At 37.7% G+C, this 26,860-nt stretch overlaps 1 protein-coding gene across 3 annotated transcripts in view; it reads right to left on the bottom strand.

Moving 5' to 3' along the window:
- The window catches only part of LOC127439576 (active breakpoint cluster region-related protein-like), a 241,447-nt gene that overhangs the window by 132,974 nt on the left and 81,613 nt on the right, over positions 1-26,860 (bottom strand). For 2 of the 3 annotated variants that reach the window (XM_051695745.1, XM_051695746.1), the window contains exons 2-4: positions 20,612-20,790; positions 3,844-3,942; positions 622-807 (exon numbers count right to left, since the gene is read on the bottom strand). In XM_051695745.1, the coding sequence (XP_051551705.1) occupies positions 622-807; positions 3,844-3,942; positions 20,612-20,790 (464 nt within the window). Of the gene's footprint in view, positions 1-621; positions 808-3,843; positions 3,943-8,850; positions 9,190-20,611; positions 20,791-26,860 lie in introns of those variants that run through there. The other variant, XM_051695747.1, reaches the window with a different exon arrangement.

Below are 26,860 nucleotides of genomic sequence, written 5' to 3'. Positions count from 1 at the left end.
ACTTAGGCTAGTGTCAAAGACAAAACCAAGGTCCAAAATGACCATTTGCCAAGCATCAGATTACTTTACAAGGAAGTACAACATTACATGGTTTAAATGTAGTTTGAAGAATGATAGTCTGATGCTCGTTGATGTACAGTAAGTGACCAGAATGATTCAAACCAAGACCTACAAACAGTCTAGTTAAAAAAAAATGTTGCAGCTTGCACATCTTCTGACTTTCTATCTAGCTCTTTTTTTTTTTTTTTTTTTTTTTTCAACAGACTGGCTCAACATATTTTCTGTGATAATGCAACTGAAACAACGACCTGCACTGTTTGTCAGTAATATGCAAGGAAAAACAGCTTAATGACTTAATTTACTTACGGATAAAAACATATTGTTAATAAAAGTAATGCAAAATACTGTTTCATGGCCACGCCAGTAAGACATATTTATGGCTGGTTTAATTTAGTCGAGAACTACACCTTAACTGTCTAGATACAGAACTTGAAATCCACCATTTATATTTTGAAATCCCATTAAATGCAAGGAGGACAAAAAGAGAGACATCCTAACATTCAAAATCTAGGGCCTTTAAACAGTGTTTTTGGCAGTACACATTGTGACAGGTGAACTCACCAGTTTCTGGAAGAGGTGTCCGACAGTGACCTTCTCATCCCACTGCTGAATGTTGGGAGAGAGAGCGTCATAAAACTCCTTATGGATCTCAAAGATGTCTTGAATCATAAAGAAAATAGTGTCAATCTGCTCCAGGGTCAGCACTGGCTTTGATGTGGTGGCTGTGGCCTTCAGAGGCTTCATAGGCTGAGAGAGAGTGAGAGAGAACCGTTTTAATGCAACAGTCGGTGTTTCTATAAAGAGAGCTTTGAATCCAGCATGACATGGAAAAGGGAGAGTCAAAATAAGTATACTTTCAATCAGAATGCCTAATAAGAATAGCTCTAATTGTGCTGCTTGAAGGAGGTGTGTGCAATTACTTTAAGTAATCATTATGATTTCTATTTTTTTTTTTTTTTGTACAACTTACGATTTTAACCTGATGGGTGATAAAAATGGCAAAAACAACAACAACAACAACAACATAGACATACATTAAAGTAGGGACCCGAGCCATATCTGCAGAAGAATCTAAGCTGCTACTTTTTAAGTGAAGACGGACACATGCTGTACATACAGCACATGGAAGACTAAAATACATGGATGTTACTCCATAAAAAAAATAACTTCAGTTTTTGAAATAACAAGTGAATTGTGTTTTTGTGAAGTTTGATCTGAATGGTGTACACTCACATGAGATAAAGACTGTACTCCTAATAGTTTTCTATAAAAAAGTGTTTTATTCTACATGGTGCGGGTCACCCCTTCAATGTGTTTCGCCATGTTGAAATCACATGACCCACATTGTTTCACTGAACGTTGAAGAAGAGAATCCTCATGCTCATTGGCTGCCACCTGTGTAGATAGATATGCTTAGGCTATGCTTAGAACACTGTTGTTTGGTGACGTGAAGTGCAAAAAGAATCAGAATGAGCTTTATTGCCAAATATACTTACACAAAGAAATTGTCATGGTGACAGAACACAATGGAACATACTTATTTATCGTGCTTAAGCAGCGGAGATAACGGGAGATCCAGTAGCTGTACTGCCGAAGAAGCAATAAAAGGTCTGAAGCAACTTGTTTCAAGCAAGAAGACAGAAAGACCGGCAAAGGCAAAAAATGGTAACGGGACGGCATCTAAGTCTTCATTAGTTTAGTGCAAAGTATCTTGGCTCAGCGATTGTTGTGGATTTTGGAAATAAAACGAGTCCTTCAACATGCTAAATTTGATCATCAAAAACAATTCTAATCTTTCCTTTACCATAATATTCTGTATCACTAGATAATTGAGGTTTATTTTACACTAAGCAGTTCTCTAATAAAGGTAATAACTGTCTTGAAAAATTATAGCATCTAACACCACTGTAACATTGGTACTAAAAGTACACGAAGAAGAGCAATGCTAACGCTAGCTAGAGAACTACTGAATGCCCCTTTAAGCATCCTACTTTACATTAAAGGAATGTTCCAGGTTCAATACAAGTTAAGCTCAATCGACAGCATTTGTAGCATAATGTTGAATACCACAAAAAATAATTTAGACTTGTCCCTCCTTATCACCAACAATCATGCCATGCTCCAAATCACTGAAATTTTTTCCCCCATTCTGATGGTTGATGTGAACATTAACTGAAGCTCCTGACCCGTATCTGCATGATTTTATGCACTGCTGCCACAGGATTGGCTGATTAGATAATCGAATGGATGACTGTTGGTGCCAGATGGGCTGGTTTGAGTATTTCTGTAACTGCTGATCTTCTAAGATTTTCACGCACAACAGTCTCTAGAATTTACTCAGAATGGTGCCAAAAACAAAAAACATCCAGTGAGCAGCAGTTCTGCGGACAGAAACACCTTGTTGATGAGAGAGGTCAACAGAGAATGGCCAGACTGGTTCAAACTGACAAAGTCTACAGAAACTCAAATAACCGCTCTGTACAATTGTGGTGAGAAGAATATCATCTCAGAATGCTATTCTGAGATGCGGGTTGGAGCAGTTTTGGCGGCACGAGGGGGGCCTACACAATATTAGGCAGGTGGTTTTAATGTTGTGGCTGATCGGTGTGTGTGTGTGTATATATATATATATATGTATATACAATATAATACTTTGGATATACAACTGTATTATATTTCTAAATTGGTTTGTTTTGAACACGCTAAATGTGTTATCCATACAGTCTAACAAGCATGCTAAAAATGACTAACAATGGATTTCAGTGTGCGTGTGTGTGCTGGTTACTGGTTTGGTCAGCTCAGAGGCTGGAGAGTGAAAGAAAGCCTTTATTCACCAAAGTGGTTTTATTTTTGCTCTCAGTGAACAACCTAGAAACCCACTGTTGATTTAATTACCATTAGATTGTGATTAGAAATAATGGCAAAAACAAGGCTCTAATGACACACCTAAGTGGATCTTGACTGCTGTGAAAGATTATGACACTGTATGAAAAAGCTTAACTTGTATTGAACCAGGAATATTACTTTAAGGCACCATATCATAGAAAAGATTTATCTAGCTCTTTTGAAATAAAAGAGTTCAATTTACTCACTCTCCAAGCCTATTTACTGAAACAATGGTGAAAAAAAGGGTCACAAAGAGGGCAGAAAATGTGACCAAAAAATATTGTGTTCTGGCACACTTCTGGACATTTTCACAAATTCGCTCATATTTTCACATGCCAATGAGCTTGACCTTGGTTGAAATTATTTTCCACTGACAACTTTTAAATAATATGAATAATCACATTACACTTTGATGAAATGTTTAGCAGTAGTTAATAATTATCCATAGTTGCCACATGTTTGCCATAAGTGTTTGCCAGTAGTGACCACAGCTGAGTTTGTAATGGCATACTACCGTACTATCATACTACTCTTACTATTTCTGCCATCCCTATGTACAGTAGAAATTGTAGTGGTGAAGAATGGTAGTATGCCATTCCGAATTCCATTAAATGGTCCATTGTTGCTAAAGGTTTGCAGCAAGTTCACTATTACAGGTGAACAACTTTTAAACCATTTGTGGCAAACTGCTATGTTTGTAGTAAATTTTCAATAAATTATTGGCAAGTTTGCTGCAAATAAGCATTTTTTCCAAGAGTAACTAACATTATACTGTAAGTTAACATCAGGGGAAAAAATTTAATTCAAGTGTAGAATACGTCCCTTTAACTAGGGCCCCTGCCCATAGTAAGTTTAATTTAAAGTGTGAGTGAGGATATTTGTGGCTGCAGTACTCACCAGCAGCAAAGTCTCAAGCTGATTAATATAGATCTCTTCACTGGCCAGGAAACCAGACAGCACCAGTTTCTTCATCTCTAGGCCTTTCTCTGAGTCTCCCTGAAACACACAAAAACATACAAATCAGTGAATCACACAACACTAGTGTTACATAATTATCGAGATGTCATCAAAGCCTGCTTTTAGCTCTTCAATCAAACTACTGTTCGTCTTTGCAGCTATCTCTCTATCTCTCTCTCTCTGTATTTATGGTGTGTGTGTGTGAAATTTCTCAGGTAAAGACACACCCTGCTAATTCAACTGTCCAGGCACAGAGTTCAGACTGTGCATGTGTGGGTTGAAACAGAGGCATTGACAGGCTTTCTAACTAAACTCTGAGCCTTAGAGAGAAAGTGAGAGACGAACCGAAAAGGTCAACTTCAAATCTCTTTAAAGTTTTCATGCTCAAACAGAGCCTTTCCATCAAGTCCACACACTCTTTCCATTTACAAAAGCACTTTTCCAGCCCCTTCTTTATTACATGACTTCATAAAAGCTGTATTTAGAACTATTACTGAATGTGTAAATGTCCCAACCGCATCTGATCCTCACAATCACCAGAAACGCATGAGGATAAGTCAAAACAAGACTGCCTCCATGAAGCTCTCTCCTAAAGTTGATTACATAAAGGAATAAACATCAGTTCTATCTGAAAAGACAGGAAGTACCACCCTTATGACTAACTCTTTCAAAAGAAAGTGGCCAATTATATCCACCAATGACCTTATAATTCACTCACAGTCACTGCTTTGTCCAGACAGAGCACTAGCGCTTACGGGACATTTTGTTATAGATTTATTCTGTGAGATTCACAGAACAAATCTATAAATCTAAATTAATACGGCTGAGACTGAAGTTTGGCTTTGTCACCTGTCTCATACTGATGCAGACCCATGATGCATGTTGAGACAGAAAGTATTTGGACTCTTAAATAACACTTAAAAATGTAAATGTGTTTGCATTAGCAAACCAAATTGTATATGTAAACAAATTATGCTAGATCACTTTTCTTTGCTATTTTTGCAATACTTCTAATCAATAGGTCAAGGTAATTTTTTGTGAAGATTAACCACTGGTGTAGTTCAACACATTTGACAAATAAGACCACTTTTCACACTTTTCAACCATCGGGCCAATTGGTTCTGAGCACAGTACAGAACGGTTACAGTAGCATTTCCGCTTAAGCATGGTTCAGCACGGCACGATAATTAACCATTCTCCACCCAGAATTCTCGGCACGGTTAGCTAACCATACTGAACTGTTCTCAACCGTGCTAGTGGAATGGCTTTAGTACGTGTCGACTCACGATGGTCAATTTGCCAATGCCAAGGTAACTTATAGCGGTTTTAGTTATTTCTAGTTCACCAAGTTCGTGAAAGTTAATAAAAACAGTGCGATTCATTATTGTATGATGATGGTTTAACTAGTATAGTAGCCTATATTTATTTAGAAACATGCCTTTTAATCAGGGAAGCAGATTACTAGCTCATTAAAACTCAAAATACATCAATATATTCTTATATACTCATGTCATATACTTTCTGTGTGTTAGTTTCCATCGGCATACAAAAGCCCTCAGCAAATGATGGTAAACCTCTCATCATTTTCTCTTTGCTTTCCTTTTTGCGATATGGCCCGTGTCATTCCTGTGTATTAGCAGGATAAAACCAGGGGGAAAAGCAGTCCTCAAATCTGGAATGTGTTCATCCTCCATAGCGCTCTCGCTCCAATGTTTACCTCTCACACCGTCACCAACAGACAGATCTGTTACATAAATTCTCCTGATTTCTTCGCACCACAGTGGTAAAAGGAATCGTAACCGCGCCATCTGGCTGGGAAAGGCATGGTTTTGCGACAAGAACTGTTCAGCCCGATGGTGGAAAAGCGGCTATTGTGTCTTAATTTTGAACAGTGTATCTATTGCTTTATTTTTGTGAAATGTTTTGCTTAAAGAATCCATGTGCCGTCTTTATGTACAATATAATACATGCTACCTGGTTTGATTTTTAATTTTGTTATATGTTTTGTTGGTATAATGGCATTCATACATTTTTATGCTTTAGCATCCCAATACTTTTTAGGATACTATATATCACTCAAATACTTTTCACTGTTCTGTCACATGGCGACTGTATAAAATTATACAGTTACTGTAACAACGCAGCAGTTCCATCTGTGCAACTAAAAACTGAAGTCAACATAAATGTCCTTATGGATGACATCTGAACATCATCAGAAAGCTATTGTTTATTGAGGTGCAGTTAGCAGACTGTGAGTGCCACTGAGTGGCTTTTACTTAATAAATAACTGTGACTTCCAGTATGCTGCCAAAAACAAAAACATCCAGTGAGTGGCAGTTCTGTGGATGGAAATGCCTTGTTGATGAGAGAGGTCAACAGAGAATGGCTAGACTGGTTCAAACTGACAAAGTCTACGGTAATTCATATAACTGCTCTGTACAACTGTGGTGAGAAGAATATCATCTCAGAATGCTATTCTGAGATGCGGGTTGGTGCAGTTTTGGCAGCACGAGGGGGATCTACACAATATTAGGCAGGTGGTTTTAATGTTGTGGCTGATTGGTGTATGTATATATATATATATATATATATATATATATATATATATATATATATATATATATATATATATGTATGTATGTATGTATGTATGTATGTGTACATGTATGTATGTGTGTGTGTGTGTGTGTGTGTGTGTGTGTGTATATATATATATATATATATATATATATATATATATATACTGTACATACATACTGTACATATACAGTATATTACATGATAACTTGTGCAGATAAAATCCCATGTTGATTGTGTTAAAAAATAAAAATATTATACTCTTTAACGTATAACAATAAATATGTTAAGCATCATAATGAATAATAACTGTAGTTACAATTATCTATGAGATGTTGTAACATATTATAAGGTGTATTATGAGACATTATGAATGAATTATAATGCATTCATTATGCCTTTACAATGCACTATAAATATGGGCTTCACAGAAAGTGTTACCAGATTTGACTCTTTAGAATTTATTTCATAGAGGTACAAAATCATCATTTCAATTAACAGATTTAAACGATTCTACTAATGGAGTGACTATTTGCACCCAGGTTTAAATAGCATCTGCCACACAGTGCAGCTATTTGCATCCCAATAGCTGCACTGTGCACAGGAATATGCGACAAACTAGTCAATAAATGTCACTGCAGTGGTGTGGGGTGTAAAGACGGTGTGTGAATGTGTAGTGTTGTCCTAACGACCCTGGTTCGATCCTCCCTTTTGTTCCACTCTTTTTCACATACGATTTCCTGTTTCCACTCTTAATATTTCCTTCAATACTACTTAACATAATAAATAAAAATGAATATAAATGTTGATTGCATTGCAGTGATTTGGTCACGGTGAATGTCGAGCAGTATATAAATAGCATCGGCCTTATACTTATTAGTGAACAAATGTCTACTCTCAATGAATACTGGCTTGAGTTGCAAGCAAGTTTTACCCTTCAATGCTTATTTTAAAAGCAGAGCAATAACTTGATAAACTTATTTTCACTCCATAAATTGAGAGGTCTTCTTAAGATTTTACTGTTTTCACAATTTTAAAAATCCATGATATTTCCAGGTTTCCATAGCAGTAGTAACCTTGTTAGGCTCTTATTAAAATGTAATCATCAATTGGAGTGAACATACAACTGCTCCTCTTTAACCTGAATCTCCAAATGGAGGAAAGAACTAAATTGGTATTCTGTAACATGCGTTCCTGCACGTGTATATACACGTCACGATTTCAGCGTGCGCTTCATATTTAATTACTCAGCTGCTGTATGTGACAGTTAAGGTAAACTTGTCTATATCCCATCTTTTGTGAACATGGAAACCATGACAACCATGACTCAGATGGTTCAGATCAGCAATGGTGAAGATGAGCTAAAAGCCTCTAAAGAAACTAAACATGATCAGAGGCACTAGATTACTCAAAATCTGCCACAATGCTCACTTTGCTTTAGTGAAAAAATGACAAATTAATTGCTCATCCAAAAAATAAATTCTGTCATGCGTTTTGTAATTTACATACTATCATGTCGTTTGAACCCTCGAAATGTTCACACTGCTCTTTACCATACAATAAAAGTGAATAAGGGCATGAGCTGTAGGGCTCCAAAAATGTCAGAAAAGGACCAAAAGAGTCTACAAGATGCAGCCAATGCTGTTACAAGATGCAGCCAATGCTGTATGTCGTATGGCCAAGGTTTTTATTTGTTTGTTTGTTTTTAGTAAACAATTACAGAATTATTTCATTTCATTTATGGGTGAACTATGCCTTTAAATTAATAGACCGGTGTGTTTATGGCCTGTGGGCTCTGAATGTGAGCGTACGGCTACAGTACACACAGATTGTGCTAATGACAGCTATAAAGTAAAGTTATTGCTAGTCAGAGTCAGCACAGGCAACGTGACTCATCTGCACTCTAATAGAGAATCAAAACATCACAAATCAAACATATAGCTCATGCTACATCTGAGAAGCAAGATCACAGCAACAGTTGATGTAGATGGCTGTTTTCCTACAAAAACTGGCTCTTGCTTTGTCTAGGTGAAATGTGGAGGGCGTAGGATGTAATCTGTAGGTTTGTTATCTCTACCAGTGTGTTCACAGTGTGAAAACAGGATATCGATCATTAAGAGGCGTACAAGACAGTTTGCAGAATCACAGTTGCTAAACATAACTGGTACGAAGCACAAAAGTCACACACTCTCACTTGTCTGCTTCACTATAGAAACTAAGCAAATACTTGCACCACATCGTGGAGAAACAAAAGGTTCAATACTTTCCACTTCATTATTTTTAGCCAATGAGACAGAGCAATACCTCTGTCAGCAGCCCAGCAGAGGAAGAGAGAAGCGCTCTGTCTCACTGTCTTTCAGTCTCTCTCACCTTAAACGTCCTATGGTCCATTGGTGTGAATGGACTGTCCAGGTCTAATTCATACTCAAACACATCTTCATCCTCCAGAACTTTGTCCAAGAGACCCAGCGCCTCATCCTCCTCCATGCTGATCCTCTCTCCTGTCCCTCCTTTTCACTTGCTGTTTGAAGCCATTTCAAGTTTTTACAAGCCACATACAATGCATCAGTGCTTCCAGTGGAAATCTGCCTCTTCTGTCAAAGGAGTATTTTTTTCTGTCTTTCTGTCTCGGTGGAGCAGTAACGTGTCCTCACTGACACAAACACAGTTACAGCTACTCGCTTCCTCTCTCATGTACACACACACACAAACCTCAACTGGCCCGCCTCTGCATGCTCCCTCAAACACAGGCTTGAGTGGAGAGTTGGCTACGCCTGCTTTCGTCCCTCCCCCTGGCTGCAGTTCTGTCTTCCTGGTGTGTGTCAATTCTGGGTGCCCTGGGTTGAGAGTCTGTCCACCATTTTCCTCTCTGGCCTTAAAGGGTCTCTATGTTGCTCTCTTTGTCTTTGTTTGGCTAATCCTGTTGGAATTGTGCAGTCATCTCAAATTGCAATTATTATTAAAGTGACTACGTAAGAAAATTCAACAAGTGTAACCGCAGCTTTAATTTCTTTAAGACAAGGGGATTCAACCAGGGGTAAATTGAGGTTTTGTAAAGGGTCTGTTGACTGATATGCAAAATATAGGGTGAACTAGGGTAATCTGGGACCTATTTTACTTCATACAACAGTTAGTTCCATTTCTTGAATCTGACTGGCCAAGCGGTAGTCCAAGAGTGCTAGGTGATATTTAGCAGTAAGGTGTGCTCTATTCACTCCCATTCAAACGCATCTGAATGCGGGCAGACCGGAAACGCAAGTGAAGAAATTTTGTACAATGCTGCATACCAAAGTTGAACTCCGAACTGCGAATCTGGATGACCAGAGGATGCGTGACCAATAGAAGATCGAAATATCACACACTGGCCTCAAGGCTCAAATTATAAGGATACATACACTCACCGGCCACTTTATTAGGAACACTATTAAAATAAAGTGGCAGACGTGGTCTTCTACTGTTGTAGCCCATCCGCCTCAAGGTTCGACCTGTTGTGTATTCTGAGATGCTATTTTGCTCACTACAATTGTACAGAGTGGTTATCTGAGTTACCATAGCTTTTCTGTCAGCTTGAACCAGTCTGGCCATTCTCCGTTGACCTCTCTCATCAGTAAGGCGATTCTGTCCACAGAACTGCCGCTCACTGGTTGTTTTTTGTTTTTGGCACCATCCTGAGTAAATTCTAGGGACTGTTGTGCGTGAAAATCCCAGGATATCAGAAATACCTGAACCAGCCCATCTGGCACCAACAATCATGCCACGGTCGAAATCACTGTGATCACATTGTTTTCCCATTCTGTTGGTTGATGTGAACATTAACTGAAGCATGATTTTACACACTGCACTGCTGCCACACGATTGGCTGATTAGATAATAAAGTAATAAAGAGGCCGGTGAGTGTATTTCAAAGCTGTGTGTTTTTATTATTGCTGAAAAGAGAGTAGATGGTATACTTTCACATTTTAATATAATATTATTTGTTATTTGTGAAGTGTTATTTACTAAAACCTGAAGCTCTCCCGCATGACAATATCCTGGTCCGTAGTGTTGTCCGAAAAAAATTTGCATGCTCAAAGCCTAGTGTGACTGCCCTAAAAGAGATATTTAGTAAAACAGTACTGAGACGCTTCACTATATGGTTGATGTATTTACAGTCATTACGCTTGTCTGTGTTTGCAGCGTTCCAAACAGTGGCGGGGATTTTGATTCATCATTCATTTCATTAATTTAGTTCCCGGATTTGTTCAGTAACCATTTCTGCAGACTACATCTTTACAGCAGGAGGTAGTGACAAATGAGCATCTTTTATGTCATGACTGAGTCATTCACTACATTGATTTGTTAAAAAGCACAGTTATTCACAACCAAAACAATGGTGGTAAACAAGAACGATTGATTCACTCAAATGATTAATTTATTTATGAATAAATGTCTATAGTGTAATACGAATGCAGTGCAGAGTTGTGCTTGAGCTTCATTTGGAATTAGTTTTTCAATACTCAATGCAGAAAGTTATTAGACAGCGTCACAAAAAAAAAAAAAAATCTGACATTTTTATAGTAGGGGGCTGAGCTTTTATATAATTTGGCTGAAAGTCTGGTGAGCCCTGGTCCCTACACTGATCATCCACAACATTAAAACCACAGACAGGTGAAGTGAATAACATTTATTATCTCATTAAAATGGCACCTGTCAAGGGGTGGGATATATTAGGCAGCAAAAGAACAGTCAGTCTTGAATTTCATGTGTTGGAAGAAGGAAAAATGGGTAAGCGTAAGGATCTGCGCGACTTTGACAAGGGCCAAATTGTGATAGCCAGACGACTGGGTCAGAACATCTCCAAAACGGCAGGTCTTGTGGGGTGTTCCCAGTATGCAGTGGTTAGTACCTACCAAAAGTTGTCCAAGGAAGGACAACTGGTGAACTGGCGACAGGGTCATGGGCACCCAAGGCTCATTAATGCTCATGGGGAGCGAAGGCTAGCCCGTCTGCTCCGATCCCACAGAAGAGCTAATATAGCACAAACTGCTGAAAAACTTAATGCTGGCTATGATAGAAAGGTGTCAGAACACACAGTGCATCACAGCTTGCTGCATATGGGGCTCCGTAGCAGCAGACCGGTCAGAGTGCCATGCTGACCCCTGTCCACCGCTGAAAGTGCCTACAGTGGGCACGTGAGCGTCAGAACTGGACCATGGAGCAATGGAAGATGGTGGCCTGGTCTGATGAATCACGTTTTCTTTTAGATCACGTGGACGGCCAGATGCGTGTGCGTCGTTTACCTGGGGAAGAAATGGCAGCAGGATGCACTATGGGAAGAAGGCAGGCCGGCGAAGGCAGTGTGATGCTCTGGGCAATGTTCTGCTGGGAAACTTGGGTCCTGGCATTCATGTGGATGTTACTTTGACACGTACCACCTACCTAAAGATTGTTGCAGACCACGTAAACCCCTTCAAGGCAACGGTATTCCCTGATGACAGTGGCCTCTTTCAGCAGGATAATGCGTCCTGCCACACTGAAAAAAATTTCAGGAATTGTTTGAGGAACATGACAAAGAGTTCAAGGTGTTGACTTGGCCTCCAAATTCTCCAGATCTCAATCCGATTGAGCATCTATCAGCTGCGCTGAACCAACAAGTCCGATCCATGGAGGCCCCACCTCTCATCTTACAGGACTAAAAGGATCTGCTGCTAATGTCTTGGTGTCAGATACCACAGGACACCTTAAGAGTCCATGCCTCAACAGGTCAGAGCTGTTTTGGCAGCACGAGGGGGACCTACATGATATTAAGTACGTGGATTTATGTTGTGGCTGATCAGTGTATTTGAAAATACTGACAACCCCTGCACTCCAAATATCACTCAACTAAAAAAAACTAATGAAATCCATTCTCAAATCACAACACAGTCTTTCCACGTTTTTAATGGGAACTATTATAACATATTTCATTCATATAATAAAGTTAAAACTCTGGCACAGCTGCAGTATTGCCAGATCTCAGAAAAACTCAGAAAAACTAGCAACCTGGTCTGGAAAAACAAGCACAAAATAAGGGAATTGCCTTACCAAATTAAGTGAAAATAAGCGATTCCATTTTTTCCCATGTGGGGATCAGCATTTAATCATTACAAGCAGAGTATACATAAAATAACGTTTTCAATCAATGTATTCTTAATATTAAATATATTCCCAAAACATCTGAATTTGATATATTTCAAATATACATTTGGCCATATAAATTCAATTAATAACCTAAATCTCTCTCTCTCCTGCATGCACGCATACACTGTGTGGGCAATTTGGACTAAACATCTCCTTATGAGGACCGACTTAATTGCTGTACCTATAGAGAGCTCATGCATAGACTGTGTTCTTCTGGAGATAATGAAGTCCTGAATAAACTTTATACTGATTTAATAACCAACATTGGGGTAAAACAGAGGGAGCACAAACTCATTGCTCTTGAATCTTTAGCTGTAATAAGCCATATGAAACCGAACATTAACACAAAGTAAGGCCTAAATAAAAAAAAATAAAAAAAAACTGTATGGATAATTTCATTTTAATTACAGATCTGCTTCTCATTCAAAACCCAGCAGCATCAAATCTGTATTAATGCAACATATTTAACAATAATTCAAGTCTAGGAAACAACTAAGAACTTTACTTTTTATCTGTAATGTTTTTCCATTTATCTGGACTTCCTGTGCATGTGTAACCAGTTGGCAGCATGTAAGAATAAAGTTTCACTTTTTTGGTTTTTGTTCCTAGAACCATTTTTAGTCCTTGCTCTGGGAATTGTTTTGCTTGTTTTATCATCAACTAGATGAACATCTCAAGTCTAAATGCTTAGAAAACTAAAATCACTCCTCTTCTCAACAGTTACTGTATCATTCAAGTCCGTAGCACAAAAGGTACAGGACAAATTAGGGTTACCCTAATTACTTTATGAGCCATTGAAAAAGGGATGTATCTCCCATTCATTTGATGGAGTGAGGTGAGTGTTAAAAGAAAAGCCTCTGCTCTGCAGAAACAGGAGTCTGAGGGAGGGAAGTGATGCCATGGTGACATATGGTCTCTGTTCTCCCTGATACAACAGATCATACCTAATTAAAGCAGGAGGTAGAGACAACACAGAGTACATTTCTCTTCAGGAAATGGCCTGTGTGCTCTCCACGCTTGACTCTCTCTGCAGTCATGCTCCAAATATGTATAAATAGGGGCAGGTGATATGTTTCCACATCCTGTATACTGACAAAATATAAATATACTGAGTAAATATATGGGTGTATAGAGGTGGGCGATAAACATTTTATGAAGCTACACTTCATCGATTCAACCACTAGATGGAGATGATGTCGTAAAAACTTGAGCCTGGGCAAACTCAAACACACATCAGTATCAATTTCAAGATTTTAACACAGATTATTTGTGTCACACAATGGAAATAGCCATGCATGTTTATAATGGGCGTAAATACATATGACACCTGAATGTCAATTTAAATCTCTGAATTGCCCATTATAAATGGGCAAATACATCAGTCATTACAGGGTGGTGTGTAACGAAATGATTTATGGGAAACCGTTAGTCAACTTTGCACCAAACTATGTTTGCGGGATTCAGAATTTTCAGTGGAAATATCTGGATAAATGTTTTTATTGTGGTCCGAGTGAATGGGTGAGATGGGTGATGTCATTCAGTGTTCAATTATATTAATCTCATCTCACTGCAATAGACTGTAAGATAGACTGTCTCACTGTCAGTTCGAACTCAAAGCACTGATTTCATTCACTCCATTTTAACACTTTCATTTCTTTTCTTTTGGAACATGAAAAGGGAACTGAACTCATTGTGAACAGTATAATCAAGAATGCATAAAATTTCATATACACAAAACAAAAGACAAAACAAACATCCCAAAAATTTTAGAAGCTTAGTACTTCAGAAATAATAATAAAAAAAAAATGATTGATTTGAACTTTACTCTAAAAAAGGCTCTAAAAACTTACTTATTACTCACCAAATTTGATTAAAAATAAATAATTTACAACATTCCAAAACACCAAATCAAGTTGCACTTTTTATTTTTTTCAAATTATTAAAAAAAAAGAATTAAATGTCTAACAAAAATAATAAGTAAAGCATCTCAACTCTCTTCCTCATGAAGTTGGTTGAGGAAATGCCCAGATTGTACAGCGCTGTAATCTAGGCAAATGGAGGAGGCTACTTTGAAGGAATATTCCAGGTTCATACAAGATAAGTTCAATCGACAGCATTTGTGGCATAATGCCGATTACCACAAAAATCAAGGTTACAGTGAGGCATAATGGAAGTGAATGTGGACAATATTTGGAGGGTTTAAACACAGAAATGTAAAGCTTATAATATTATAAAAGCACTTAAATTAATTCTTCTGTTAAAACGTGCGTTATTTGAGCTGTAAAGTTGTCTAAATGGTCATTTTTACATTTTAGGGTTTTAGGGTTTGTTGACATCGTCATGGTAATGAAGTTGTAAAATTGGCATATTGTTTATGTCTAGTGGCTATACTTGAGTATACTCATTTTTAGAAAAAGTGAGTATTTTAACATTCAAATATTGGCCAAATTCACTTCCATTGTAAGTGCCTCACTTTAACCCAGATTTTTGCTTTTTTACAGAAAGAGGAGGAATGAGTCAAAATAATTTTTTGTGATTATCAATATTATGCCACAAATACTGTCGAGTGAGCTTAACTTATATTGAAGCAGGAACATTTTTGGTCATTACATAATTCCTATACTTCCTATTGTGATTTCCTAGTTTTGAGTTTATTTTACTATTATTCTAAAATGTACAAAAGTGTTCTAGTAAAGAGTTGGTGTTTGGACTGGCAGTGTATATATACACATACAAACACACTTCACTACCAACTTTCTTTTCAAAGTCCCATACCCACTGATTGTTAAAAGAGCATTGCACTGAATTCAGCACACTGAGACACACAAGGTGAGAATGCACTAAACAAAAGGTTTTTCATTACCTGCAGCTATGCAGATGTTTTGGCAATGCAACCACACTGTTATGTAAATAAAGCAGACCCAACTGAAAGTGAAAGTGAAGAAAGTTAGAGAGAGAGAGAGAGAGAGAGAGAGAGAGTGTGTGTGTGTGTGTGTGTGTGTGTGTTTGTGTGTGTGTGTGTGAGTGAGAGAGAGAGAATAAGAGTAATAGAGAGAGAGAGAGTGATGGAGAGAGAGAGAGTGATGGAGAGAGAGAGAAAGAGAGTGTGTGAGAGAGTGAGAGAAAGAGAGAGACTAAGAGAGAGAGAGTGAGAGAGAGAGAGAGAAAGAGTAAGAGAAGATGAGAGTAAATGAGAGAGAGAGTGATGGAGAGAGAGAGAGAGAGAGAGAGAGAGAGTGTGTGTGTGAGAGAGTGAGAGAAAGAGAGAGAATAAGAGAAAGAGAGAGTGAAGGAGAGAGAGTGATGGAAAGAGAGAGAGAGAGAAAGTGTGTGAGTGTGATGGAGAGGGATTGTGAGCCGAGCTGGCATTTCCATCAAAGGCTGGTGTTAGAGCAGCTCCAGTGATCTTACATTAAAACAACCTCAAACTGCACTCCTCACTCAAGCACGCAGCCATTAAAAACAGAATTTATATAGCTGACAAAACAACAGATCCCAGCAAACACTGATACACCATGACTGAGAGAAAGAATAAAGCTACTTCTAAAATGAGTAATCTTCATATCCACTAGGCCTGTCACGGTAACTACTTTTGGTGGACGATATATTGTCCCAGAAATAATTGCGATAAACAATATTATATGTGATTACGACATTTTATGCCACTGATATAATGATAATACAATATCATAATAATTCAAGTCCACCCTTTCAAAGAGCAATGAACTTTTAATTCTTAAGAATATTCAGACATTGGAATTGGAATGTCAAAAAAGTCGGGAAGGACACTCTTCATCTCCAACTGCATTTTTTTGTTCCCAGCTCAGAAAACTTGATGGGATGTTTATGTTTTAGTTTAGCTTTTAGGTTCATTGTATTGCCACTTTTCGTTGCCACTGTTTATAAACAAAGTCGACATACTGGCTCATTCACGTTAATAGGCTCTCCACTCTTATTTGGCTTAAAGCCAAAATTTTCCCACACCGGAGCTGTGGAATGCAGCTTTGAAACCAAGTCCATTTGGATTTATTCTTCCAAACTTTCTGGCTGGAATTATGCAGACGTCGGTAAAAACACCTATTAACCTCGAGTAACATGTAATCTTCACCTGTCGCTGTCCGCTCTGTGTGTGGCGGAGCTGCCTGAGCCCCGCCTCCGACACAGAGAACAGACGAGAGCACAGATGCAGAGCGACTGGATAAAATGTTGGTAACATTCATTCTTATGTAAACAAACACGCATGTAAACACAATGGGCAATACAGAGGTCAGCAAATATGATCGAGGTCATGTCCATATATCGTATGATAAGTCGATAACGTAATTATCGTGGCAGACCTAATATCCACAGAATCTTCTGTACTCTCATAACATTACAGACACTTATAAAAGCATCAATAAAGACTAAAGTCATTATTTAAACATGAACACACAAAAGTAATCACATTCACATAAATAATGGTGGGTGCATTTTCACTCTAAAATGACATTTTTACTCCAGTGACAGTTAGGTTAAGGGTTGGGGTTAGGTTCAGGGCATATGGTTCTAATATACCTGTTAACTGCATTACATCATTTACAACTAGGTCTGTCAATCGATACAAATTTAAACGCCTTGTTGATGAGAGAGGTCAACAGAGAATGGCCAGACTGGTTTGAACTGACAAAGTCTACGGTAACTCGGTTAACTGCTCTGTACAATTGTGTTGAGAAGAATATCATCTCAGAACGTTATTCTGAGATGCGGGATGGAGCTGTTTTGGCTGCACGAGGGGGACCTACACAATATTAGGCAGGTGGTTTTAATGTTGTGGCTGATCAGTGTATATAGTAAATTTAATAATTCAGGTAATTAAAATACATTACATTACAACAGCAGATGAGTAAAGGATTGATAGGCAATGCAAAAAGTGGCTTTAGAAGACAATAGGCCTATATTGTTTATTTCCATATCATTGAACTTAAGCTTATTATTGGTCTACAGTCCACAGCAATCCATTTTGCAATTGAATTTGTTTTATATTATAAGGGCTTTTCTAAGGATCCATCTATGTTCACTTTGGTAGCGTTTTGTAATAAACACAGCATTTTAAGGGCACTGTGTCAAGTTAAACATAGTTTAAAACTTACAAAAAACAACTCTTGAGACCCCTGCATTCGTTGTTGTGCTCCATGCAACTGTGTTTGAACACAAGAATGTGTCCTCACCTTGTGCTATCTGCTGATGCCAAGTATGGTTTGTTGCCTTCAAAGTTGGAGTTGTGCTTACTGCCCCCTGCTGACTGAGAATCGTAAAAACATGAATGTGGTACAGTACTTCAAGTTTAAACTGCTGTGATGGTAGGAAAATTCCTTATTAGGGTCTGGGGGCATGATTAATTGCGTACATTTTTTTAATGCACTATTTTTTTTAAATAATTAATCACACTGAATTAATGTGTTAGATCGGAAGCCCTATTGGCAAATAAAAAATGCAACTCTTTTGGTGCCACTCTGTGGATATTTTACCAGGAAAAAGGAGATCACACATGTACAATTATTCAGCAAGACTTCCAGCTTCGGACACAGGGGGCAGTGATTCAAATTTCAGTAAGCACATTCGATTTTCAGTTTTTTTAGCAGCAGAATTTTCATCCTACTGTTGCTGAATTCACAGTGTGAGCAGTTTGTAATCATCCGGAATAACCTTTTTATTTTAATTCCATGACCATGGAATCCATTGACATTAAGTATTTAATTCTTTATTTATATAACTATAGCCCTATTCGGACGGCAATTATTTTACATGGGGACGTGAGGTAAATCCAGCATTTACAGGGGGTAGTCAGTGATTTTATTGCCGTCCGAATCCAAAATGTCTGTGTTTTTCTCCCACCTCCCGCGAGAAAATTCCTGGCCAAATTACCTACTGTTTTTTGACAAACACTGAGGTCGTGTGATAATTTAATTACAGTCTGAATCCACATCTCTGAGTTTATAATCCAAAAGCCATTTTGGAAATCCTTTTTGACCACTACTAAGTGCAGTACGTTTGCGGTGCACGTGATAACAGCTCTGGCGGTAATGGACAGTTGTGAAACTTAGAGGATTGTGTAACAGAAATGTTTGAAATAATTCACATTTATAAAATGATGTCGCCACTCCACCACAGTAGAAGGGAAAGAAAAATGAGAGCTAGATCACGTAAACTTTTGAAATGGTCCGTTATTATGGAAGCAATGTAATAAAATTGTAATATATCACATTTTAATGTAGAAACGTTTACTAAATACATTTATACATAGGGCTTGCATGACTATTCATTTATACGGGTTGATTAGTCCCAGAAAAGTTGCCGGGTTAATGTCTATATTATTTAAAAGGTTTAATTTCCATTTTTTAAACACCGACAGATAATTCCAAATGATGTCCGTCATTTTGATAGATAAAACAAAAGAAAACCTTTCATTTCATTTGAACTATCTTTACTGTCCTTGACATGTTCGCTTAGGAGAGCGTGCAACTGAGTTGACGAAGGTGACGAAACATGCGTACCATTGACAGATTTATTTGGCTGCATTGATAAACAGTCTTGTCCCTGCAGTTTCTTGATTCGTTTAATTGCTCTTCGCAAGAATTTTGGCTTGCTCCGTATGTGAAAATGTGCACTGTAAATTTCCGCAGCGCTTTACAGCGCGGTTCCCTCATGTTTTAAAATTTTTATTTTCACTTTAGCGTAATTCCAAACACATTTAAACGCAAATACAGAGGACACAGTTTGTGGATTGATGAATTTTCCATATAACAAACGCAACTGCAATCATGTGATCGACGAAAAGTCTCGCTCGTCATCCGAATGCATGAGTTTTATCACAGAGGAAGCATGAAAATGTACTTTTACAGGCATCACCCTGAGAAACAATTGCCGTCCGAATACGGCTTATCACCCTATTCGGACAGGACCAGTTTTCCCTGAGGAGGTCAGAGAAATTCGTGTTTCACAGGTGTACTTTGTGATTTTAATCCCGTCTGAATCTGACAAGTCTGTATTTCTTCTCACACAACCACAGCAAACATTTTAGAGCAAATTACCTTCTGTTTTTCATTTAACTCCAGGGTCCTCTGAGAAATCTAATCCCATCCGAATGCGATTGTCTGTGATTGCTCATTCTGAATTTTCAATGTTTCTCCGCATGTATTTTGACCTACATGAACTACCGTTAAGAATAAGATCATACTTATGTGTGGCAGTCGTCTTCCTGCTGCACATCTTTCAATATGGATGAAGATTTTTTGTCATCCGATGTAAAAATACTAAAATTAAAATCAACAAGGGGAGCCAAAGCGCAGAAACGGCAAAAACTGGCCACTGTAAGATCAGCGTCGGGTAAGATGCTCACCTTTATTTCTCAGCTGAATTATATAATTACGTAATTATGCAATGCTATAATTATATACAGTAATTCACAGATAAGTCGTGTTTAATTCAGTGGGTTTATTATCAGCAGCAACTTCTATAAACTCATGTGAAGTATATTTTAATAGGGTTTTTATAGTAAGTAATTTATAATTAATAAATGAAAATTAAATCAATAAATTATTTAAAAAATATTTTAAAATGATAAGAAATGTAAGTTTAAAGCAGAAGTACATTTTTTTTCACCTAAATTTATTAAATGTGTTCAACGTTCTATAACGCCCACATCTAGAAAACAGACACTCCCACCTCTGTAAACACTGAGATCTTATTCGGAACATGAAATCAAAGGTGTTGGGTGGAAATAATTGTAACTGAAATGAAGTTTATAAATCTAATCTCGTCCAAATAGAGCTTAAGATTGATTTCATCAATTCACAATGTAAATGTGCAATACAGTCCAAAGTAAACTGTGTTTAAGTCATCAGATCAATTTTAACAGCTGATAACAGAAAGAAACTTATTTTTTCTTTCTTTAATGAAACACACACACACACACGTAAACACGCAGTAGTACCCCAGGTGGAAGCCCTTCAGGTGGAGTGGGAGACACGGCCTCTCCGTCCTGTGCTCGTGCACAGAGATGAGGGGACATGGTAGGAGACTCATCTATGAAGGGCATGGTCTCTGAGCCATCTTGAGACTTCCTGTCCTCTGCCACTTCTCCCTCATAGCCGTCTGTGTTGTAGTTAAAATCTACAGGAAAAAAGAGACAGAAAAAAAGGGGTTTGAAATGGGTTCGAGTGTGTTTCATAGCCTATCTGCTGGCAGGAAAGTAGGCGGAGCATAAGGATATGATTGACAGCCTCTGCAGGGTAGGATGGGGAGTAGTAGTGGGAAATGAGTGGGTTTCATTGAGATGCTGTAATGCACCATTGCACAGGCTGTTTGTGGCTGACCATGCAATGGGTAGAAAAGCAAAATATCAAAGCTCTGCCAATGTTCCAGGAATAAAGCAGAAACCAGTGGAGATATATAGACATATACCTTAAAGGAATCTTCTAAGCTAAACACAAGCTCTAATGGCACAAAATAGTGTCAACTCATCCCTCAGTTTGTAAAACAAACAAAAATTGAGTGTACAGTGAAAGTCAATGGTGCAAGGCATAACACCATCATTAATGTTAAAAATACTCAACACTTTTTTTTTTCTTTTTATCTTTTTTAAAGCAGAATCATAAGACTTAAACAGTATACATGTAAACATGAGACTTTTTTGATAAAATTACTTAACCTTGTCTGTGTAAGTCAGATGCAATCTTTCAACTCATGTCATGACCATGCAATGCCACTTTAACTCTGCAACTTTCATGTAATTTGCACAAGGATCCTAGATATAGGCACGAGTACATGAGTACTTGGATGTCCCTGAGGTTGTTACCATGACTACCAAAGATAACCAGAATAAGAACAGATCAATTGCCTCTAACAACTTGGTCACAATAGCCTAGTTTCCATCCACTTTTCATGCTATTTTGTTATCGACAAAGTGAAAATGCGTAAAAAATGTTTTGCAAAATTTGCCATCTTCTGCCTGTTTCCATTCAAATGGCCTTTTATCGATAAAAATGGTGTGCGTGATGACGTCATGCCTAAAAAAACAGTCGCATACGTTTTGATTTAGTGCAAAAGAAATCTGCCCTGAAGCCGTTTCCATACAGAAATGTGTGTTCATCGCTAATTCGCCTGCCAAATGTCCCTATTTTTTTTCCTCTGAAGTTTTGGTAAAATGGGGAGAGTATTGAGACAATTCATTGAAATTATCCAGCTTACTGTCATTTTAATTTCACAAATAAATTCAATCAGAAGATGAGGAATTGCAATCAAAAGGGAGCAGTTGCCCTTCTGACAGGACTGTAATATTGGTCCTGATGTTGCACCTATAGCAGGTTTCCACTGGTTCCGACCCGAAAGCGAATCGTCATGGCCCTGTTCAAGCTGGAAACCTGCACCAAGTAGTGGAGAAAACATTCGGTCTTAGTATAAGGACCATCCATCGATGTGTATATACTGTGTGCACAGCTATTAAAGAAGATCTATTGTGGTGTAATATCAGGGTTTACAATGATACATTCCTGATATTCAATAGGCTGTTTTGAACAATCATCTAATCTAAAGCAATGCCATCACAACTGCATTATGTCCCGCATATCTGTCCAGCAGCTTTTAACGACCAGCTGAACTTGATTGTCATCTAAAATTAATTTTAGTGTCATAATGCAATTTACATTTTCTGAAGAAGCTCAGCAAATGCGATCTGAGGTAAAGAGGATTAGATTTAAACGTTTTAAAAAGTTCAAAAGCTCGTTTTCTGAAAGTGAACTCATTGGACAAATAGTTCTGTTAGTTTATAGTCTTGAAGTGTAGAAAATGTCATTCAGTCGACTTTATTCGTCTACAGAACAGGGTAAGGCTAATTTAAGTTAATTTAAGGCATATATAGGTCTAAAAATATAATTTTTTTTGTTTTGTAATTAATTTTTTTAATTTAATGCTTTTTTCATTTGGTAATTTATTTTATTTAATACAGGGAATTTTGCCGGCATTTTTTTTCAAAAGTAAGCTAAACAATAATTTTATAGAATTGGGCTGTTAGTGTTCCAAAAAAGCACACTGAAGCTTTTCTTCTAGTATTGTGTATTTAATTTTAAAACATCTTTGTGCACAGAAATTATATGTTTTTTGTATTGTGGGCTAATTCCATGACTGCTGTCTATTATTTTGAATGGTGTGGAAAAGCAACTTTAATAAATAAACGGATGTCTACCGCATTTAAATTGATCACAAAGAGTGGCCATTCATTTGTTCTCCGTGCACTTGTCGATGTGCATGATACGAGATATTTGTGTTGGCATTCCTGGAAGTGTCATGTTTGCAGTGATCGGATCTTTATGCCGTTAAGATCAATCCATAATCACGTACAATAAATTGGCTTTCAAGGATGTATACTGTCATCATGATTAACACAGGCTAACGATTGGGGTAAATTCTGTCATGTGACACTACTTTTTTCCGTTAATGCCAATTTTCTCGACAAAAAGTGTTTCCAAACCAGTTTTTCGCAACATCTGAAGTATTGACAGAGTTTATGCGCTAGAGTTAAATGGAAAAATATTATGTTGAAACTCGTGAAATTTTAGTGATAATCTGCGTTTCCATCAGCTTTATTCTGATGCACTAAAACTTTTCTCGCAAAAAAATCCTTGGATGGAAACGTAGTTAATGCCATACGTTCCTTTCCCCTTGAAAACACACACACATACAGAAACACACTCTGAAATGTCAGACCGTCTGTCCCTTGAAAAATGAACCCTGAAAACACACACCAAAATGACACTAGGCACTACAAAATTATTATTTTTCATTATTTAAATATTTTATTATTTAGGTAGAATTTTAGCCTGTCATAATTCACTATCATTGCAACTTTTTCCATATAATGAAAATGAATGGTGACTGAGAACGTTAGTTCATAACATTCTGCCTTACATCTCATGCAGGAAGAAAGTCATACGAATTTGGAACAACATCAGGTCCAGTTCTACGTGGGTGCATGAGGGTGCTAATGTTCCCGTTTAAAGTTCCAAATACGATGAGATATGATGCATAGATCTTAAAATAATCTTGGAGAAAATGTGACACTCCCTCAGATATCTTTTTTGTCATCCTGGAGGCCAGTCTCTGGTTACAAAGTGGACCAATCACAGCTGTTATGGTCTGCGCCGACGTGACGCATTGTTACATTTTTTGAGAGGTGCATGTCAGGCTACGGCATAGGTTCGATGCTGAAGAATAAATAGTCCTTAACAGGTATGATCAATATTTGAGAGTTTTTTGTAATTGTATTTTGTAGACATTTTTATACAAAACTGGATTCTAGGTATACACTGTATGTGTGTTTCCTGGGAATCAAACCCACAACCTTGGTATTGCTACAGCCATGTTGGTAAATCTCATGGAACTAGTCAAGATGTCAGTGTCATATTTCTCCTCAAAATCAAAAAAAAAATTTACTAGTATATACTTTATTTAAAGAAAATGATGTCTATTTTTAGGACCATTAAGATTTTCTACATTGTGACATTATTTTCCTTACATTTAAGCAGGGTCTGAAATGAAAACCCAGCAAGCGCCAAATGCAGGTACATTTTCTGTTTGGCCGGTGAATTTCGCAGCTTTACAGGCCACTCTGGCCTTTGTATTTTACAAAGCTTGTAAAATAAGTTTACACATTCTAGTTTTGTCCTCAAGAGGGCTCTGTAGGCCTTAAGTCAGTAAGGTCGCGGCTCTTATTAGCTAGTCCCGCTGCTCATCGATAGTCCCAAAGCGGTTTCCACAGGCACGTGGTGAGTGAAGGTGGATTCAGTGTTTTAATCACAACATTATGTTTAATTCAGACTTCAAATGATGACTGCACGCACTCATTGTGGCAATTCTGTAAGCAACCGTTTAATAAATCAACACAAACTCTTGGATTTACAGTCGATGTGCGAGTAAGTTTTAATTACCCACAACCACACATACAAATTGTTGGTAATCACTGCATTATAATAAAAAACGAATTATATTAATGGCGTTCGGTTTCGTTAACGGTTCTTGAACGTTCATTCTTCTGGTGATGCGAACAGAAAACCGGACTAAAATACTCAGACAGTGTTTCCTGTATTTCTATAAAGCACCACAGCAACACTACTATTGAACCTACAATGCGGGATGAAACAAAGTACTACCAGTAGACCGATTCCCAAACAAATGAGTCTTTTGAGCCGGTTCATTTGAATCTACAATGCGAGAAATAACAAGCGTCATTGTAATCTGATTCACAAATAAATTACTCTTTTGAGCCGGCTCTTTTTAGTGAATCAAAAAGACTTATAAATCCGTTGGAGCTGACTGAATTATTTGACTCACTCCAAGTAAACCAAAAATTGCTACTGTGTGTGTACTTCAGGCTCATGAGAGCTACTTACTGGTCGTTCATATGACAACATGTACTTTAAAACACAAATGTAGTTTTATTGCAATAAGTGAATAATCTGAAAAAATATGGACTATCTGGCAATTACATATTCCATAAATAATAAAACAGAACAATTCTTTAAAAAAGCAGTTCACTTATAAACATGCATACAGTTTTGTTTATTTTACTTTTCTTAGGTGCATCTCAAACGGCACACTTCTGCACTATTCTACATCATTTTGTAGTGCAAAGTAGAATGATGCACTTCTTCAACCGTCAAATCAGAGTTTGGAATATTGGACAATTCATGCACTCAGCACTTGCAGTCTGCTGTACGTAATAGCAGTAGGGACAGAGTTACCTGTCCGAGTTGTTGGTCTGACAAAACAATTGTAAATAATGGAAAATGTAGCAACTAATGAAAATTTTGTGAAGACAGCGCCATACAAATGTAAGTTGAATGTTTTACCATCACCCCATGCTATGTGAATATGTCCTGACCACTTGTTATCAGATCACCCAAGATGGGTCTTACTAACAGGTGTAAACATTATCTTTATTTGCAAATATTTATCTTGGAATCTGTGTTTTAACCATCACATCACAACACAGTGCCATTGTGTGCTATGAGAAAAAGGAAGAGCTTATCATACTGTATGCACGAATATTTACAACCACGCATGTATGTGTACGTGTGTAGAACTAAACACCAAGAACACACTAATCAACGGCTAATCTTTACTTCCTACTTTGAAAAACACACTATTAACACACTCATGAAGATGCAAACACACAGCGTACGGTCCTGTTTGACCTTGATGCCTACTTAATGTATTGTGTACATGGGAAAAGAATAAACTGCCACATCAGTCAACCTGAAGTGCAGCTTTGCAGCAGAAATACTGTAGCTACGAGAGGGTGTTCGTACGCAAACATGATGCCATTTTATCTACTCAGATAGTTTATGTAGCAATGGATCTGTTGGGAGGGAAAATCCTTTATAAATCTGATGGTATGAGATGTTTTAAAGAGATTTACAAAGATCTCACTTGTGTAGCTTGTAGATTAAGAAATAAAATCAGTTTAAGCACTTAAGCTAAACTACATGGGACATCGAAGTCAATGAAAGTAAATACTCTGATCCTATGAAGTCACATGGTTACACTCGCCCGTACAGAGAGCTGAGAGAATGTTTCCTGAAAGCACAGCACTATACACTTTAAACACACACTCCCTGTCACAAACACACACACACAATTTATCAGTCTTACTGTGGGGTGAAATTATGGATCGCAGGACACATGCAGCTTCGAAGAAGAACGCCATGTGGATGCTATCCAAACATGACCAGCTATCCTGGCGCACAGTACCAACAAAACTACTTCTTATCAGAGGAACATCACAAACACAAACACAAACACACACACACACACACACACACACACACACACACACACACACACACACACACAGGGAAATAACAAGTAGGAACCTTTGAAAATTTTGTATTCAAATATATGGAAATACAATTCAAAGTAAGCAGGAGGCCGGGCTGCATGTGAAAAATGGTGCACCCTACACAGCATACACACTAATGCACAAAAGATCAATGGTGTATTCTATTGACAGCACTATGTGGGTAGGAACACATTTGTTTGGGTCAGCTGGTTATCGTATAATACAGAAGAGTACAAATCTATAAGCAACTAACCATGATACATTTCTGTCCCAGTTATTCATGTTGTTGTTATTTGTTAACAGTGTGATGGGGTTGACATCTGATTTTCATTTTTGTTGGTAACAGTG

The sequence above is a fragment of the Myxocyprinus asiaticus genome, chromosome 4, assembly GCF_019703515.2.
Source record: "Myxocyprinus asiaticus isolate MX2 ecotype Aquarium Trade chromosome 4, UBuf_Myxa_2, whole genome shotgun sequence".
In the NCBI taxonomy this organism is placed as follows: domain Eukaryota; kingdom Metazoa; phylum Chordata; class Actinopteri; order Cypriniformes; family Catostomidae; genus Myxocyprinus; species Myxocyprinus asiaticus.
Note: the sequence above shows the minus strand (reverse complement) of the source record. Positions and strands in the feature narration are given on the sequence as shown.